Here is a 20805-nt window from a genome sequence, read left to right as displayed (position 1 = left end):
TATGAAAAAAGGTACAAATCTTGGAAGGATCTTTCATGTGGTCCAGAATTATATGCAGTGCCTGAGTGAGGTGCAATGCCTAAAAATTTAACTGGCTGTGCTTGGCATTACATGCTGGAAGTAGAGGAAGTCCAATATGCTAGAGGAGCTAAAGCAGGGTACTGAGGCAACAGTGGTAAACAACAAAATACAACAATATCTAGAAGGAATCTATAGTAAAGGTAATAAGATAAATATTCCTATAATCATATGGGCCAACACATTTGTCAGCGGTCACAATCCAGATGTCTGAATAAAGCAAACAAGATGAAATAATCCAGAAGACATCAATTGAAATGGTATACCGAATCGGAAACTTAAGTACGTAATTGATGTACGTGTGGAGTGGATTTAAATATGTAATGGAAATGTGTTAAGAATACCCAAGGTTACAATGCATGGGCAGGCTGCAACTTAGAAATAAATATACAGGTATTGTGACACAAGGTATATACAAAGCTAAGCAAAATATTCTGGTTGGTCAATGGACAAATACATAAGAAAAGTACTGCACGTTTAGCTGATGTGGGATCTGATGGCCTCCAGAAATCTTGATCACGAGAAAGCACAGACCAGAAAAGTCTTTATAGCAACTAAATCATCATGGCTTATAATCTCTTGGGGACCCACCTAAAAAGGCACGTGCATAGGCACTGTCCCAACAGCATGCTCTCAGGGCTTAGCAATGTTAGATATACCATTGCTCTCAATATATCTTCAATATTGAGGTGGTTTCCTTTTCTATACTGCTCAACAGTTCATCTTTATACTCCCACCCCAACATATTCTACCGCACTGATTAATTTAAGGGGAAATAGAACAGTAACTCAACAAAATATCCTGGATACGTAGGTGCTGGAATAAAAATACCCGGTTGCACAAGGAATGAACCAGAAAGCCTGCAGAATGTCAGCAGATTCAGATACACTTTCAAATCCAAAGCAGACCTTGAGAACATAATGGCAAATATCAATGTGCTGGCGTTCAGCTAATGAACCCAAAACGGTTAGTTAACTGTAGAGTTCTGAGGATATATGAATTTGATAAACATGGAATGAGCATAGACAATACGATACAATAATCAGCAAGCTACGTAACACACACCACCAATAAATGTCATATGGATATATAAGACATCGTCAAAGGAACTGCTTCGTCAAATGAACTGGATCTTCGGTTTCAGACACAATGAAGCTCAACAGGTGAAAGGTTGTGTTTCTCTTCAACATAAAACAAGAATTCCTAAATAACATTATATAATTGTGTGGATACAGCTGGTATGGTAAGTGTACCAGAGTAATGACTGATGCAGAAGTGAAAGACTTGAGCCCATATCTACACCTGCCTAGCGAGCACTTAATACAGGAATAGGAATCAGGAGAAACACCATGGATATACAATGGAGAATTGCATCAAGAGTCTAAAGAATACCAGTAAGCCCAGGAGAAGTGGAACTGTCACAAGTCAATACATAATTACAATAGGATCCAAGGGTACAGGTAATTTTTGTATACATACATCACATTTATGTCAAGCTATATTTCAATGCATGATTGAAGTAGAATTTGGATTTATTTTTTTACGCCAGACAGACTGGTTATACCAAGGCACTTGACCAGTTGGAAGTGGCTGAGGGCATCAGATTCCTATATCTTACACTGTAGAAATGCGAGGCTGTATCTTGAGTTTCTCCAGCCAAGGGTCCAATTTCTCAAACAAAGGCATAATATAGTACATTAATGCAATGCGCCATATATTTGCTCAATGAGAATCGGTGAAAAGAGAGGATGTATAATACAAAGTCTGGCTGCTGTATAGATTAATAAGACTACGGTAATTGAAGGGCAGCTCTCTTAAATTCAAGCTTACTAAGTGTTCTATTGTGAAAACTGTCCATGGATTTGGACTTATGTGCTAAAAACATTCTTATATTTTTTATTTTTTGTTATGTATCGTTTTATACCAGTAATCTACTACTAAGGAACAAATGAATTAAAGAAAACAGTCATAAGGTCTGCACTGAGATGAATCACACACATTTTGATTTAACAGAATAGCAGATATTGATTATATAATAGAGTGATAGAAACCTTTCACACAGTATCTGGTGACATTTCCCCATCAGGGCACTGCCTAGAGTCTGCAGTAACTACAGAGTGATTGTTCTGGCTCCATTTCAGTACTTACTACTGGTAATCGACTGAATTCTTACAAAAATACTACAATTCAATGATGCAGGTGATGTAAGATAACTGTAATTATGTCATATTAAAGTTTTTAGGACACGTTGTTGGACATTTCACCTGTTTAATTTGTTTAGGGTATTTTTTAAAGACTAAAATATTCCATTTGGTTTTAAAATATTTCTGTGCTTTCCAAGCTTTGATGACTTAAAGGGACAAACCAGAAAAACGACAGCTTAATGTAGTTAAGCATTTTCATGTTTACATTGCCCCTAGGGAAAAGGCAGTGTTTACATTGCCCCTAGGGACACATCCAAGTAGCCACTTCTTAGATGGCCACTGGAGGAGCTTCCTGGCTCCACAGTAGTCAGCCCTGCCGTTCAGCGTCCCCACGATCTGCATGGAAACGCTTAATTTTCCTCACAGAGATGCATTGATTCAATGCATCTCTATGAGGAGGTCCTGATTGGCCAAAACGGCATTTGGCCCCGTCCCCATGCTGATTTTAGCCAATTCAATGTTTTCCCTATGTGATAGAATTAAATTGGCTAAAAATCTGCCATTTTGATGATGTCAGTACCACAGTCAGTCTCCCAGTGTTAGTACCACAGTCAGTATACCAGTATCAGTACCACAGTCAGTATCAGTACTACGGACAGTATCCCAGTATCAGTATCACAGTCAGTATCCCAGTATCAGTACTACAGCCAGTATCAGTACCACAGTCAGTATCAGTACTACGGACAGTATCCCAGTATCAGTACTACAGACAGTATCCCAGTATCAGTACTACAGCCAGTATTCCAGTATCAGTACTACAGCCAGTATTCCAGTATCAGTACTACAGTCAGTATCAGTACCACAGTCAGTATCCCAGTATCAGTACTACAGCCAGTATTCCAGTATCAGTACTACAGCCAGTATTCCAGTATCAGTACTACAGCCAGTATTCCAGTATCAGTACTACAGACAGTATCCCAGTATCAGTACCACAGTCAGTATCCCAGTATCAGTACCACAGTCAGTATCCCAGTATCAGTACTACAATCAGTATCCCAGTATCAGTACTACAGACAGCATTCCAGTATCAGTACCACAGTCAGTATCCCAGTATCAGTACCACAGTCAGTATCCCAGTATCAGTACCACAGTCAGTATCCCAGTATCAGTACCACAGTCAGTATCCCTGTATCAGTACTACAGTCAGTATCCCAGTATCAGTACTACGGTCAGTATCCCAGTATCAGTTCTACAGACAGTATCCCAGTATCAGTACTACAGACAGTATCCCAGTATCAGTACCACAGTCAGTATCCCAGTATCAGTACTACAGCCAGTATCAGTACCACAGTCAGTATCCCAGTATCAGTACTACAGCCAGTATTCCAGTATCGGTACTACGGTCAGTATCCCAGTATCAGTACTACGGTCAGTATCCCAGTATCAGTACTACGGTCAGTATCCCAGTATCAGTACTACAGACAGTATCCCAGTATCAGTACCACAGTCAGTATCCCAGTATCAGTACCACAGTCAGTATCCCAGTATCAGTACTACAGTCAGTATCCCAGTATCAGTACTACGGTCAGTATCCCAGTATCAGTACTACAGACAGTATCCCAGTATCAGTACCACAGTCAGTATCCCAGTATCAGTACTACAGTCAGTATCCCAGTATCAGTACCACAGTCAGTATCCCAGTATCAGTACTACAATCAGTATCCCAGTATCAGTACTACAGTCAGTATCCCAGTATCAGTACTACGGACAGTATCCCAGTATCAGTACCACAGTCAGTATCCCAGTATCAGTACTACAGCCAGTATCAGTACCACAGTCAGTATCCCAGTATCAGTACTACAGCCAGTATCCCAGTATCAGTACTACGGTCAGTATCCCAGTATCAGTACTACAGACAGTATTCCAGTATCAGTACCACAGTCAGTATCCCAGTATCAGTACTACAGTCAGTATCCCAGTATCAGTACCACAGTCAGTATCCCAATATCAGTACTACAGTCAGTATCCCAGTATCAGTACTACAGTCAGTATCCCTGTATCAGTACTACAGCCAGTATCACTGTATCAGTACTACAGTCAGTTTCCCAGTATCAGTACTACAGTCAGTATCCCAGTATCAGTACCACAGTCAGTATCCCAGTAGCAGTACTACAGTCAGTATCCCAGTAGCAGTACTACAGTCAGTATCCCAGGATCAGTACTACAGTCAGTATCCCAGTATCAGTACTACAATCAGTATCCCAGTTTCAGAACTACAGTCAGTATCCCAGTATCAGTACTACAGCCAGTATCCCAGTATCAGTACTACAGTCAGTATCCCAGTATCAGTACTACAATCAGTATCCCAGTATCAGTACTACAGTCAGTATCCCAGTATCAGTACCACAGTCAGTATCCCAGTATCAGTACTACAGTAAGTATCCCAGTATCAGTACTACAGTCAGTATCCCAGTATCAGTACTACAATCAGTATCCCAGTATCAGTACTACAATCAGTATCCCAGTATCAGTAGTGCAGTCAGTATCAGTACTACAGTCAGTATCCCAGTATCTGTATTACAGACAGTATCCCAGTATCAGTACTACAATCAGTATCCCAGTATCAGTATTACAGTCAGTATCCCAGTATCAGTACTACAATCAGTATCCCAGTATCAGTAGTACAGTCAGTATCCCAGTATCAGTACTACAGTCAGTATCCCAGTATCAGTACTACAGTCAGTATCCCAGTATCAGTACCACAGTCAGTATCCCAGTATCAGTACTAGTACTACAATCATTATGCCAGTATCAGTACTACAATCAGTATCCCAGTATCAGTACTACAGTCAGTATCCCAGTATCAGTACTACAATCAGTATCCCAGTATCAGTACTACAGTCAGTATCCCAGTACCAGTACTACAGTCAGTATCCCAGTATCAGTACTACAATCAGTATCCCAGCATCTGTACTACAGTCAGTATCCCAGTATCAGTACCACAGTCAGTATCCCAGTATCAGTACTACAGCCAGTATCCCAGTATCAGTACCACAGTCAGTATTCCAGTATCAGTACTACAATCAGTATCCCATTATCAGTACTACAGTCAGTATCCCATTATCAGTACTACAATCAGTATCCCAGTATCAGTACTACAATCAGTATCCCATTATCAGTACTACAGTCAGTATCCCAGTATCAGTACAACAGTCAATATTCCATTTGAGAATACTCATCACATTTTTGTTTCCTACTCCCCTTCACCGAGCAGAGAAGGAAGAAGACAGTGAAGACGGCCACAGAGACAAACTAGGGTGTTAAGGTAAGACAGCACCCATGATATGACTCCAGAGATGTAGTTGTTTTGGAGGAGGAGTATCCCCATAATGGGCTGGAATATTTTGAGAATTACTCAACAAACAGTGACACATTTCTCCAAATTAAGGCTACATTGTCATCAGTTTAAGTCGAGCTTTATGAACAGATATTACCTGCCCAAATCCCTCTGTCCCTCTTTTCTATCCCAATGTCCCTCTTTTCTAGAAGCTCCATAATGTTGGTGTGTCTGAATGTACAAGAAGTTCCACAGCAATAATACTACCAGTAATGTGTCTTTAAACTACAATAAATGAGTTTAGAAATCAGTCTGTGTAGTTAAGATACATGGTTTATGTTTCAAATTAATTTTAGTTGCATACAATTTAGTAAGTCCTACAATTTCTCAGAACAAGACATCCCAAGCCACCCTCTCAACTCACACCCTAAAATTAAAGTGTCCATCTTTGTCCATTTGAAATGTCGGGAGATATGCCAGAGAAAAAGAGCCTGTTGGACGCCTGCAAGTTTCTCCTTCTTACAGAGAAAAATATGGTGTCCAATTATATTCACATTCTGAGTTCCAAAGTAGTTGCCCCTGGCAGAGATATGACTGTAGGCAGCTGTGAACCGTGTCTTCTGTCAAATCTGTCCCTGACTGTCGTGCATGCTGTATATAACTATACCTACTAGTGCTTTGTAAATATAATACAAACATCCCTCCTTTCCAATTTAATCAGTCATGTTAGTGCAATATGAATATACATACGAAATATACTGATCTGTATAACTACAGCAGATAATGTTTGGACTCTAAACTGAATGAGAATAAAATAAAAAAACATTTTTAAATGTTTCGTTGGCCAACGAAAAGGGATATTTTGCAAAATGTTTGGGACACTAAGGTCATCTTAACAGTAATTTAATCGATTACATGCTATATAAATCTATCAGTCACACACACACACACACACACACCTTTTTCATAATAGATAAAAATGCATCAAAACGAAATGTCTGTTCACTGAAAGAGAGACAGTGTCTAGTTTACAAACAGAATATAAATCACTCACTTGAGCAGTTGAACTTTTATCTCATGCTCCTTTATTCCAAAGCATTCTCGATGGAATGAAATAAAAGATAATTTATAGCACTGCATATGCTCGGGTACAGTGAAAAGCGTAGTAATTGTAATTCACAGTAACTGTCAAACATTGTATATTATGGATGGCTTTAGAATGACTTATTTTGTGTGTGATATATTGTTTAAACATGAATAATAAAAAAGAAAAATGGTAGATTTAGATTGGTTTTACTGTTTTAAATCAATATCAATATGATTTTCTTTGCAGATATTGCCTTATGCATTCTATTTGCGTGTTCAAATATTTTTTTAACTTGTTGCATGTGTTTCTGATTACATTTTGTTTACTTATATATTATTTTAAATCTCTATAATGAGCAGAAACATAGTGACAAAGAAGAAGGGTACATGTCTGCTCGTGGATTATTTTCTGTAGAACTCTTGGTATCAATGGAATTGGAGGGAATAGATATGCCAGAATAAAATCAAAGGAACCGAAAAGGTATCTATGAAATCTGGATTGCCTGAGATGTTGAGGGAAATTTCTTGACTTTTCTGATGATTCTTGAGGTCATAAGATCTACTTCTGGTTTGCCAAATCGATTAACAACTTCTAGAAACATCTGAGGTGTGATCGACCAATCTGCCTGTTCCAGATGATTCCTGGTTAACGCTTCTCCCAGGATGTTGCTCTTCCCTTTGATATGGACTGCTGTCAGAGACTGAATATGGAATTCTGCCCACATCATAATCTTTGCACAGAGATTCTCCAGAGAGGAGAAATGGATCCATCATTGCTTGTTAATGGAGGCCACTGTAGTGGCATTCTCTGAGTGAATCTGAACATGTTATGGAGATTGAGGTGTTTGAAATTTAAGAGAGCCATCCATACTGCTTTTAGTTCCCTGAAGATTGAGGATTTCTTGGAATTCTTAGTTGTCCACTGGCCTTTTGGAGACAGGTTTCCCATGTATGCTCCCCAGCTGCCCATTGAAGCATCTGTAGTAAAAAGGACGTTTTCTCTTAACCTTAAAGAAAGGCCTTCAGAAAGAAATATTGAATGTTCCCACCAAGTGAAAATTTTTATTGTATCCGGACAAATGTTCACAAGTTGATCTAGTGATTCTCTGTTCCATGTTTCCAAAACATTTCTCTGTAATGGTCTCATTCTTGCCTTTTCCTAGTTGACAGCAGGAAAGGTTGCTGTAAAGAGACCCAGAACACTCATAGCTTCTCGTATACTACAGATTGTCTTTATCCTTAGAGCAGGTACTACTACCCTTATCTTATTTATTTTTTCTGTAAGAAGAAAAATCTTCATGAGGTAGGGATCTATGATCAGACCTAGAAAATTAATTCTTCTTGTGGGAACTTATTTTGACTTTTGATGATTTAGAATACAGACATGTTTTTCTAGGCACTTTGAAGCTGTTTGGACACCCTGAAGAAGTTTTGTTGCTGATTATGCTTTCAAGGTCCAAGGGACAATGTGAAGACCTTCTTTTCTCAGATCTGCTGCAATCACTCCATGAATTTTCTTGAAAACTCAAGGAGTGAGGAAAGGCCAAAGGGAAGACATCTGAACTGGTAGTGAACAAGTTTGCTTTTTACTGAAATACAAAATCTTGTTCTGCTTTCTTTTGCAATGGGAATAGGCATCCTTTAGATCCAAAGAACTCAACCAGACCCTTCTTTAATGATATGTGTGACTGAAACAATGGTCTCCACATGGAATTATTTCTGTGTAATGTGAAGATTGACTTTTTGAGATTTAACATTTTGCAGAAGTCCAACTTTAGATGCGTTAGATTCTCCCACATATATTTTTTTCCAGTGAGCGAACCAGGGACATTGTGCCTTAGCTTTGGAAGATCCCAGAATCAAGGCCTTACTCTGTGCAGCATTGGTTAGAAATTTTTTTCTTAAAGTAAATACTGCTTTCTTGTTCATGACATCCTTCAAACTGCTTGAGACTCCCATATGCCATTTCCAACTGTACAATGGATATGTCAACTTACAAGAGTTTTTCCAAATTCTTGTAGTCTTCTTCCTTAACAGAAAATGTAGTCTAAAAAGGTGTTTAGTAATAAAAGCCTTCTTGGAACGATATCTCCACTCTCTAAGCATGAGTTCTTTAAGCTTAAGGTGGTGCAAGTAGGCTTATGTAAGAAGTCATGGAAAATGCAAATTCCTCATTAGAATAAATATCCAAATGTTCTAAAGAAGAGCAACCTGAGGAATCGGAACTTGAGTCTAAAGACTCTTTCCGTTTATGCTTCTTCTTTCTAAAAGAGGGTCTAAAGTCCAATTCAGGGGTTATAGATGACTTAGCCGTTTGAATAGCTGCTTACTTATCTCACCAAAAGATGTTGGAGACTGGACTGGAACCAGGAAAGAGGATACTACAGCTTTCTTAGATTATTACGCTGCCTCTTTCGAACAAATATTACAGATTTCCATTTCATACTCATAAGGCATAGGCTGACTGCAGGACGCATAAATAAGGTGTCTCAAATTGGACAGATTTTGCTCTACAGGTTTCTCAGAGCGTTCAAGATTAGACATTCTATAAAAAAAAAAAAAAGAAAAAAATACCTAACTAAACTAAACAGCGGACAAGACACCTAAACAAAAGTAAAAGCAAAGATCCAGGGGTGCCCTCCCTGGCCACAACTGCCTCACCACAATGACAAAAAACAAACTGACATGACTAACTATCCTGCCAAAGACAGGCAGACAACTAGGGCATTTGGGGACCTTTTATGGCTAAGAAGCGGAGGGAAGAGAAGGGGCTTAATCTTTTAAAGTTTTTATTCAAACAATGCTGCTGGCCTATTTTACTGCAAAAGAAAGTATATCCCTAGTGTTGCATTGCCTCTAATCTGGAGGGAATATTTTATTCACAACCTGTATGATGGTTGTATGATAGCCTCGCTGTGGTGACCTCGCTGTTATGGGACTCAACACTCAATGTCTCAAAAGATTTCCATTCGCTGGAGCAGAATAGCTGGAGTGATTATAGCAGTGTCCCCAAACATCAGCCATGGCTGAATGAAGAGTAAAACAGACTAGGGATCGACCGATTATCGGTTTTACCGATATAATCGGCCGATATTCGGTATTTTCGGCAATATCGGTATCGGCCAATAGGGATACCGATATTGCCGATAATACCTCCCAGGACCGCCGGGCTCATTACAAGCCCAGCGGTCCAGGGGGGGGCGGGCAGCAAGCGTTTACTCACCTCCCAGCAGCTCCTCCAGCTCCCCAGTGTAAATCTCGCGAGACCCGCGGCCAGCTCTGACGGCCGCGGGTCTCGCGAGATTTACACTGGGGAGCTGGAGGAGCTGCTGGAAGGTGAGTAAACGCTTGCTGCCCACCCCACCGCCCCTCCCCTCGCTAAACTAATGCCACTGGACCACCAGGGATTAACATATCCCCCCTCCCTGGCAAGGAAACAAGCAGGGAGGGGGGACAACAAAAAAGAAATAATAATTAAATATATATAAAAAAACGCCGCCTCACACATACACTATTATTATACACATACACTACACAAACACACTGTGTATATAATTCAGTGTGTTTGTATAGTGTGTGTGTATATATAATGCAGTGTGTTTGTATAGTGTGTGTGTATATAATGCACACTACACACACACTATACAAACACACACTGCATTATATACACACACACTGCATTATATACACACACTACATTATATACACACACACTATACAAACACACACACTATACAAACACACTGCATTATATAAACACTACACAAACACACTGCATTATATAAACATTACACAAACACACTGCATTATATACACAGTGTGTTTGTGTAGTGTGTTTATATAATGCAGTGTGTTTGTGTAGTGTGTTTGTATAATGCACACTACACACACACACACACTCTGCATTATATACACACACTATACAAACACACACACTCTGCATTATATAAACACACTACATTCACTATACACACAACACAAATACACACACTCTGCATTCCTTATATGCACACACTACACAAACACACACACTTTGCATTTAGTATATACAGCATTCACTTTACACACACTGCATTCACTTTACGCACACTACCCACACACTACACAGACACACTGCTTTCATTATATACACACTAGACAAATACACGCTGCATCCACTACACAAACACACACTGCATCCACACCACTCACACTACACAAACACACACTGCATCCGCTACACACACACTGCATCTGCTACACACACACTGCATCCGCTACACACACACTGCATCCGCTACACACACATACACAGCTCCCCTGTCTAAACACACTGCATCCACTACACGTGGCATGTATATTTTGTGCATTTACCTTTAGAAATAGTTTTTTATTTTCCAAAATGGTAAATGTACAGAATATCGGCAAATTATATCGGCTATCGGCCTGAAAGTTCACAGAATATCGGTATCGGCTCTAAAAAATCAATATCGGTCGATCCCTAAAACAGACATGTTTTACTGTGCAGTAGCAATCATATGTATACATACATCCTTAGCGTAAGGTCATTAACTCAAACAATACAAACCTTCCCTGGCGTTTCCGAGTCTGGAAGAAGTAAGGGTTGACTTAAATAATTACCAGACATCAGGGCATCTGACATTTTTACTCCAAAACATCATGCTCCCCACAATTAACTCCAATATATCATATATCCTTGGATAGCTCTGGACCCCAGGCACAAACTGTCCAAAAAGCGCCCAGATCGGAGGCACCAAACGTGAGCAACAACACTTTAAAGTTTGATTGGGCTGTGGTCATATTTCAATCTGGCTCAGAGTTCCACGTTGCTGCCAGGTAGGTCCTGGTCTCAAAAAATAAGTTCCAGGAGCCCAGGAAGAGGCAAGCTCCCACAAGTCAACGGTATCTTACTGACTTTCTGGTTGTGCATTCAGACAAGTATTTCTGTAATACAGAGTGGTCGAGTATTCGTGGCCTTTCAGCTTGAACAAGTGTGGCCATTCTCCTCTCTCATTAACAAGAAATTTTACCTGCTGTGTTACAGTTCACTGCTTTTTTCTCATTTTCTGTAAAGTCTTGGGCCTTTCGTGTGTCAAAACCTTAGGAAGTCAGAGGTTTCTGAAATGCTGAGACCACCACTAACTGGAACCAAGAATTATACCAATGTCAAAGCCACTAAGACCATGCAAGGTCCATGATTCCCTTTCTAACATTTAGGCAAACAACAATTATACCTCTTGACCAGGTCTGTGTAATTTAATTTGCAGTTTGGTTATTTGCCTTAAGAAGCAGGTACTCAATAAGGTGGCAACTGATTGTACACAAGGTGGCACAAACATGCACATGCACAAACACACAAACAGGAGTATAGCTCCTGTTCACCTAGGTATTGTTATTGCGTGAGTCCTTATTTTTTTGTCAAGTTGTACACGCACACACACACATACACGCAGACACACAAAAAGGAACAAAGGTCAGCACCCAGCCGCCACTTGAATGTGAGATTTTTCTTTTTATTCCTCTTGATGTATAGCAGGCTCTGTGTTATTAGTCTTAATGATAGAAAATTGTAGTGTTGATACAAATTTTTTTTTCAAAGTAGTAGGCGGGAGTTCCATTTGTTAGTAAGTTTTTTTCTGTGACTAAAAGCCACGGACAGTACATTTATGTAGCAGTAAAAAGGCCTACAAGCTCTTTCCATAGCAGAGCTAATTATTCCTACTGTGACCTTACTGATCTGCGCTGTTCTAAGTACATCTCATCTGCACGCCTGTTTCTCTGTGTAGATGGTGTCAGGGAATATGAAAAACCCTATAATGAAACCATTTCTATGGAGGAGAAAGGCTGCTGGATTTGCACTTGCTACAAAGAGGCCCAATTATATGAGTAATTGTGATAATTTTCTACATTCATATCCTTCAATGGGGAGAAGAAAAAAGAAAAAAGGAAAAAAAAAAAAAAAGGAAAAAAGGAAAAAAAGAACATCACAAAGGAAAATGACTTTAACAAGAACGCATGGCGCAAAAATGGAGGAATAGACAAAATAGAAAAAAGAAAAAAAAAGTTGAGGGAAAGGGAAAAAAAATAATTAAAAAAATCAGATCTGGAAGGAGAAATAGGAAGAAAGAACAACAGATATACTGAAAAGCTCCTGTGCAGCTGGGTTGTACAATTAAATAGAATTTTTTTCCCCTGCAGTTGATGAATGTGACTACCGCAAATGTGTCTGTGTAGTTAGCTATCATTTGTTGTTCAGTGACAGGAAAATGATAATTACCTCTCAGAAAGAATCAAAGGCTGACATGCCCTTTAGACACAGCTATGAATGCAAAGCGGCACAAAATGCCTGAATAAGAATTTCGTACTCTTTGGCCCTTTCCATAGAGCATAAATTTTGTTAAAATGCAAGAGTACCACCAGCAAATTTGTTTGAACCCTAGGTTTTCGAAAATATGAGATGTGCCTATCGACTCATCCCTTTTGCAAAAATAAAACTGCATTGTGAATTCCATTCTATTATATTCATGGATCGTAAGATAGTGAGATATGCATTAAATTTTTCTTCCCAGTAGGGGTCTGATTCAACATTTCCTATAAAAGAAGAAAAAGGACGTTCTCCTTTTTTTCTCGGATGCTAGTTAGCCTGTAATTTAAAACTGTCAAAAACACAATTTTGTGCGAAGTCTACAATAAAAGCTTCGGAGAGATAACCCAAAGAGGTTTTGCTAAAGTTTCATTCACATTCGGTTACAACATTTCTATAGCAATAAATACATATAAATGATACAGTTGTGTTCCTTTTTGCCCACACTCGTTTTATACCTCTCGTTGGAAATGCATATTGCCTTAAGAACTCATGGAACTGAACATGTTAAAATTCACTTAATCGGGGAAAAAAACCTATGCAAGCACAGTACGACTAAAGAAATACATAACTAACAAATATAGACTTTTAGTAATTTGGTAAATTGACACTTATCGGAGGACTACAGATGCATTTAGTAACCACATACCGTAGTTTTGTATATATATATTTTTTTAATGTTATAAGAGAATGAAAATAATTATATTTATACATATATATATATATACTATCAAATGATGTAATGTGCTCTTACATAACTGCCCTCATTTAAAAGGTTTCATGCACAGATCCAAATATCCAATAAACAAACACACTTAAAGTGTCACTCCAAGCACCATAACCACTACAGCCTCTTGAAGGGGTTATAATAGCAGGAGTACCCTGGCATGGTCTCCAGGTTTAGCAATGGTTTGCCCCCTTATGTGGATCCTCGGCAGACTCCAAAGCTAACTATTGATCCAGTGACGCGCTTCCAGCTTCTGCAGAGTGCCAAAACCTGTGCGTAATATAACAGCGTGATGACAAAAGCCATTGCAGTTATAATGTGTTCAGAGTATGTACATTAAAATGTTACTCCAAGCACCATGATCATTTCATTGATTTGAAGTGATTGTGGTGCCTGAAGTCTGTATGCACAGAATTTTCCTATGAAACACTGCATTTAAAGTGTTGAACCCATTTTCTTCCGGTGGTGTAACTTCACCTATGGCAGCATCATTGGTGAGTCATTAGCCATCCAGGAACAAGAGTCAATGCTATGCATATATCTCTGCAAGTTGAATAGATGTTGAAAGACTGCTGCAGAAGAGGATAGGTGGCCGTCGTAACCCAGTTAAGAGGGATACTCTGGCTAAAGGGTTTCCCCCATTACTAGGAAAAAGGGACAGGGTACTCATCACACCATAACCACTACAGGACGATGTAGTGGTTATGATGCTTAGAATCACCAATTAAAAGTATGAACAAAAGAGTACTATAAATTGTAAGAGAGTCTTAGTATGTATTTAAAGAGACACTATAGTCACCAGAACAACTGCAGCTTAATGTAGTGGTTGTAGTGTCTATTGACTTCACCTGCTGACAAAAGGCAGTGTTTACATTACTGCCTAGTTACACCTCTAGTGGCACTGACGTTCAGCGTCTCCACGCTCTACAAGAGCTGCTAAACGTTCCCCATAGAGATTTATTGACTCAATGCATCTATATGAAGAGATGCTGATTGGTATAGAGCGGCGTTTAGCTGTGCATGCACAATAGCCTCTAATGCTTTCCCATAGGAAAGCATTAGATTGGATACGATCATCAAATTTGATGATCTCAGCCAATGGAGCGAAGCAGGGGTGGGGCCAGCCGCGAGGAGACCTGTGCAGTGCTGGAAAAAGGTGAATGAGTGGGGGTCGGCCACCTAAATAGCTTTTTAGACCTATAGAGTCAGGAATGCATGCTTGTATTCTTGTCACTATAGTGTTCATTTAAATTAAGGACCCAAGTATATAATGCCTTTAAATTAAGGACCCAAGTATATAATGCCTTTGCTGTTTTTAACACAAACATAATTTAATTATCAGAATGCTTATATATATATTCTATACTTAATGTTGCACACCGCCTACATAACACAATTCAGACTTTGGGAGGAAGAAATCATGTTTATTCTTAAGGGAATCATATTTGAGCTGCTGATACATCCAACTGATACATCCTACATTTCTGAAGGCGACCTTAGCAAAGAGAATTGATTTAAACACAGCTTTTTAAACCAAATCAAAGGGACCAATGAGCAGAAACCAACTATAAATACACATACAAAACATCCACTTTCCGCTAGCCTTTGGCGAGTGAAAATTAAGACATGGTGAGTGTACCGTGGACTCTCCGGGCCTGCAGCGGCGAGTAACCTTTAGGGCCTGGCTGGTAGAGTAGCCGTAGGGCTTGAAATCTAAAACCCTGTAAAATGAAGGGGATACTAACAATTGTGTGGGTGTAGCAGAAAGGAAGGATTCTTGGTTTTAAGGGAAAGGAAGCTCAGTAGTGAATCTGTCAATCTATAGATTTAAAAAAATAGAATGAGCAAGGAAGAGGAATCTCAAGACTCAGTGAATCTGAGAAAAGGGATTCTAGAATACAGGTATTGGGAGAGTGGGATGTAGGTGATGGGATGATGGGATGATCAGATGAAGGGTGAGACTGCTAACACAAAGCATCAAGAGAATATAGGAACTGGAAAACATGGAAAGAGTAAAGATATGGAACAGGAAACATTGGGTGCTGCGGTGGAGGTTGATGGTTAGGCACCAACAAAGGACCCTATTAAAACATCCCTGACTGTGCAGACCAATGGTCTGAGCCAAGACACCACTGTCATATACAAGGAACCCACTTAAAACTATGGTAACCTAATGTACGTCAAGAAAACACTGTGCAAACTATACTGCTATCATTAGCTGTTACTATAAGACAGGATGGATTTCTGTGGACAGGAGAGGAAATGGTGTTTTTGGTCTCTTCCGTTTAGAGGCCAATGTTGTCTGATCTTCTAGTTCTTAGCTTATAGATGTTGGGCATTCAGATTGCCCACCATGTTTAGTGATTATTTATAGATTAGTTTTCAGACTCAATATGTCTGACCATTTGTTCCCCCAATCTCTGTCATTGTCAAGGTGTTCTTGCACACAGGACTGCCACGTACAACGTTTTGTTCTGCATTCAAATCTCTGGGAGGTTAGCGAGATGGAGGAATCATCACATCTGGCAGCAACTATCTTACCATGGTCAAAGATTCTAAGATCACACAACTCTATTATATATGATCAGAATAAACAGCAATCAAAAACCTCTTGATCACGGCTGATATCGAGATGCTGCCCCATCATTCATGTTTCTTCTAAAAAAAGTGTTTGAATGGATTGGATTAGGATAGATAGACAGACGAGTGATTGCTTTGTGATTTTATGTCCTTCATTTAAAAAAATAAAAATATTCTGTAAACTTTACAGAATTTTCATCTTTAAGCAAATCAGTGTGTTTCTTTCTTTCTGAACTAAAATCTTATTTGCAACATGGTGATATACACACAATGTATATAATAAATATTATCACCTGGGTTATTATGATGTTCCCATGTCTTTTCACATAAGCATGGTTTATTATGTATTTTATACACACACAAACACACAGAGATATATCATATATAGAAAGAAATAAACCGTGTTCATGTCGTCTGTTACTTACTGTTACATTACCTATATTTTTTTAAGACTGTAACAGTCACCATATTATATGTTGTGCTTTTATGCCCATCTCAGATTGTTTTCAGCATGTCTAACATTTAAGTGATAGTTGTTTTATTCCCACCTCCCTCTCTTTCCCCCATGTGTCTTTGCTGACCCAAATGTAATTTACTTTTAAAAACCTTTTCTTAGCCGAAGAACTGCAATCCCGACTGGCAGTTCACATACTGATATCAGTGAAATGAAGGTTGCGAATCATAAAACGTGTCATCAGCTTCATACCAAACCACCAATAACCTTTGTCCAGACTGCCAGCCTCTCCTTCACTTGTCACTATAGTGCTTACCTGATTGTGTTTCCAATTGCAGAGAAGGGAGCCCCTGGTCGGCAGCCTGCAATCGCTTCATCTCTGCATCGCCTGGCAATCTCTACTAACTTTTCACCATCTTTATCCACATTCCCCACAAGAAAGGTTTCTGATGTATCTCCATGATATCCTCCACTATACACCTGGCAAAAACAGAATTGAATTAACCCAACTGAAAATTATATTCATGCATATGCAACACATCGCAATTTAAACTATGGTACACGTAATAGCGGCAATAAGCAGGAAATATTATTTGAAGATTTCCAATAATGTGTGTTTTGGATAAAAGAACATATTTTTTCAATTAAATTTAATAATTTAACATTAAAAAAAAATATATAAATCTAAATAAACTAGCCAGTTTATTTTTTATAAGGAACACACAGCACAATATGCCATGATATGACACTTCACAATTTTTTGTTTTCTAATGTTACTTAAAAAACGGAATGTGCATATACACACATAGATAGTGACATAGTTACATAGTTACATAAGCTGAAAAGAGACATGTGTCGATCAAGTTCACCCTTCGTCACATCTGTTTTTGCTGTTGATCCAAAAAAGTAAAAAAACAAAACAAAAAACAGTTTGAAGCACTTCCAAATTTGCAAGACACTTAGAAAAAAAAGCCGTCTTGACCTTGGAATTGCAGTGAAATTTATCTTTGGATCAAGAAGCTATTACCCTACAGTTGAAAAATTATATAATTGGTTACAAAGTTTAGGAAACCTGGGGAATTCAAATATTTCTCATTTGGTTTTAGGGGGTTTTGTAGGGTTGAAAAAATAGTCCTCACATCATGACACTTGCAAGGTTGATTTATGTGCCGTATAACCTGTGTGATACACACTTTGCATGCATACTTTTTCAGCCAAATTCATTTTTTAAACTAAAATGCATCCATTAGTGGATACCAGCTTGGTCTTCATCTGTAACCCATCAACATCTAGGTTCAGTGAGTTGTGAGTTCAGAGGTGCCATTTGGCTCACCACATTGTTAGTTATTTTTAAGATGCTGGAACCCCATGTCTAGCACCAATAACCATGTTATTAAACAAGATGCTTATATCAAGCACCTTCCCCATTCTAATGGTTGGTCGAACAACAACTAACATCATTACCATGTCCATATGCTTTAATGCCAAATGTCGAATCTTTACATGGTAACCTTCTCTCTCTTCCTCAACAGCAGGCTATCTACCTGCCTGCCATGCCAACTACCTTCGGTGGACTCCATCATTCCAGAGAAGACAGGACCTTGCCCAGGAGGAATTATTTGTGTCTCTAAAGCACATACATGTTTTTTATGTAAAAGGCAAATGTAAGGTTTTTTTGATCAGGGTAAGAGCCATGATTTGTAAGATTGTAGTGCCACAAAAGTAGAAGCTGTTTGGCAGCATGGACCAGTAAAGATGGTCCTGGAGGCAATAGAAAAACTTGAAGATTTAACATTTAAACTTGTTTATAAAATATTATCCAACAAAATAGGCAGGAAATATTATTCAACAAATTGGGCAGAAATTGAGCCCTTGTTTACAGTTGCATAGATCAATTAGATATAAATGACGAATGAGACCCAACGAATGCCAAAATGCATAACCAAGTATTTTATTCAGATTACAATTGGATGGAATTTGGGATTTGGACTTTGTGGTAAGATGGATTTGTTACTGGAAATATCGAGTATTTTAGACATTTACTTTCAGAAGCAGCCAGCAGGGAATTTGTGTTGTTAATATCTCTTTAATCAATAATTAAACTATTAATATTGCTTTAACTTATGTTAGTCAGATCTTTATGAGCTAAGTACATAAATAGCCCAATGACCAATATTTAAATAAGACCGAGGAGCAGGTAGACATGTTTTTAATGATTTTCATACGGTCCTCTGAAAGAAATACCATGAATAGATCATGAGAGTCTAAAATACAAAGTGAGAAAGACAAAAAAACATAAAAATTACCAATAATTTTAATCTACAAAACAACCTATGGCTTTTATATCATTGGTCTAATTCACCAATTATTGTATCATTAGTCCCCCGCATTCCTAATTAAAATTGCAGATTCATTAACTCCAAAATGAAAGTGTGGAGTACGGAAATGAAAGTGTGGAGTACGGAAATGAATATGTGGAGTACGAAAATGAAAGTGTGGAGTACGAAAATGAAAGTGTGGAGTATTAAGTCACAGAGTACAGTTTTCTATGTGACCATTATCTAGATGAGCTGGGTTATTGATCAGTACATATAATTGACAGAAACTTGTTTACGAACAAGGTTTAACATGACATTGGTTTAGTAAATGTGACCACATTCTTACGTCAAGCAGAGTGTGACAGGAAAACGTCATAAGTTTTACCTATTTTTAATAGCATATCAGTCAGATATATACAGTAAAATCATGTAGAAATGCCTCATGCATGTATATAGACTCAATGTTAACAATACCGTCTACATTTTTATGTTGAAATAAACAGTTAACAGTAAAGAGCCACTCTAAACACCAAAACCACTGTGGCACACTGTAGTGGTTATGGTGCCAGGAGTCGATGGCACTATTTAAAGAAAAAGTGTCAGTAATGAAATGTTTATCACTTTGACACAAACTGTGAGCACCTGAGCACCCACACTCTGACCCTTCATTATAGATGCAGCTAAAGTGAAGTTTTCCAGTAATAATTTTAACCAAACTTGGCCAGAATTTTTTGGTTGACAGTGCCAATGAATGCCATCCAAACATGGGTGGAATTGATATCGCTAATGCATAATGGAAAATTCTCCTTTTACAAGATACTAGTTGGGATCTGGACAGTAGTTGCCAAGGGTACCCATAGTAAATGTCAAATCATTCTAAATCGGTTTGACCCACAACCGTGAGCCAGCACCAGGGGACTCCTTGCACTACAGCAGTTACAATATTTATATTAAACAAAGTGGTATTCTCTGCCACCTCATTCCCCAAAGGCAAACCACTGAAAAACCCTAAAACGCCAATTTTAAAATTCCAAAAACATTGTTTGCTTAATAGGCAGTTAAACCGAACGTATACACCGAGACGCAAGAGTGGTCACACATGTGGATCTCCAGTTATAATGGCTGCACCTGGAACTCAGACAGGTCATTATGCGATACACACTGGGTTGTTTTATTTTAGGTACCATTTCTGATGCAGTGTACGTTTCCTGGTCAGACAGTTTTTTTGTTAGAAAAGCATGGTGATACTTTTCGTTATTTAAACACGATGTCCTGGAATAAAGGAACACTATAGTGTTTGGAATACAATTCTGTATTCTAACACTATAGTGTTCTTGTCCCTATCCAGATTAGCACTCCCTCCCCCCCACCCCGCTTGCCATGAAAAGATAAAAAATAAAGGTTTGTAGTTGCCTTTTTCCAGAGTCGAGAGACTCGAGACTCCATCAGCACTGTTGGACTCTTCGCCTCCCGCAGCATCATCGAGTTGGAATGGCTTCCTCTGGCGATGGTCCAATAATCTGTTTGTCATAGCGGATTGGGGACCTTATGGGCGCACATACAGCTTCTCACAGGAAAGCATTGAATCGAAGAGCTGCAATGTCATGTGTCAGTATGACAACTGCTAGAGGCCTGTTTAACCTGTCCTTTAGGCAAAATGGCAATCTTTACCTTTGAAAAGTCTGCACACAGACCTCTGCTTTCAGATGAAGTGGTC

General features: G+C 38.8%; 1 protein-coding gene across 1 annotated transcript in view; it reads right to left on the bottom strand.

Annotated features, from left to right (window-relative positions):
* Positions 1 to 20805, bottom strand: part of METAP1D (methionyl aminopeptidase type 1D, mitochondrial) — a 140126-nt gene that overhangs the window by 15130 nt on the left and 104191 nt on the right. Inside the window, exon 6 of the mRNA XM_063428643.1 lies at positions 17087 to 17250. Coding sequence (XP_063284713.1) covers positions 17087 to 17250 — 164 coding nt within the window. The remainder of the gene's footprint in view (positions 1 to 17086; positions 17251 to 20805) is intronic.

Source organism: Pelobates fuscus, chromosome 8 (assembly GCF_036172605.1).
Source record: "Pelobates fuscus isolate aPelFus1 chromosome 8, aPelFus1.pri, whole genome shotgun sequence".
NCBI lineage: Eukaryota > Metazoa > Chordata > Amphibia > Anura > Pelobatidae > Pelobates > Pelobates fuscus.
This window is presented reverse-complemented; position numbering and strand designations above follow the sequence as displayed.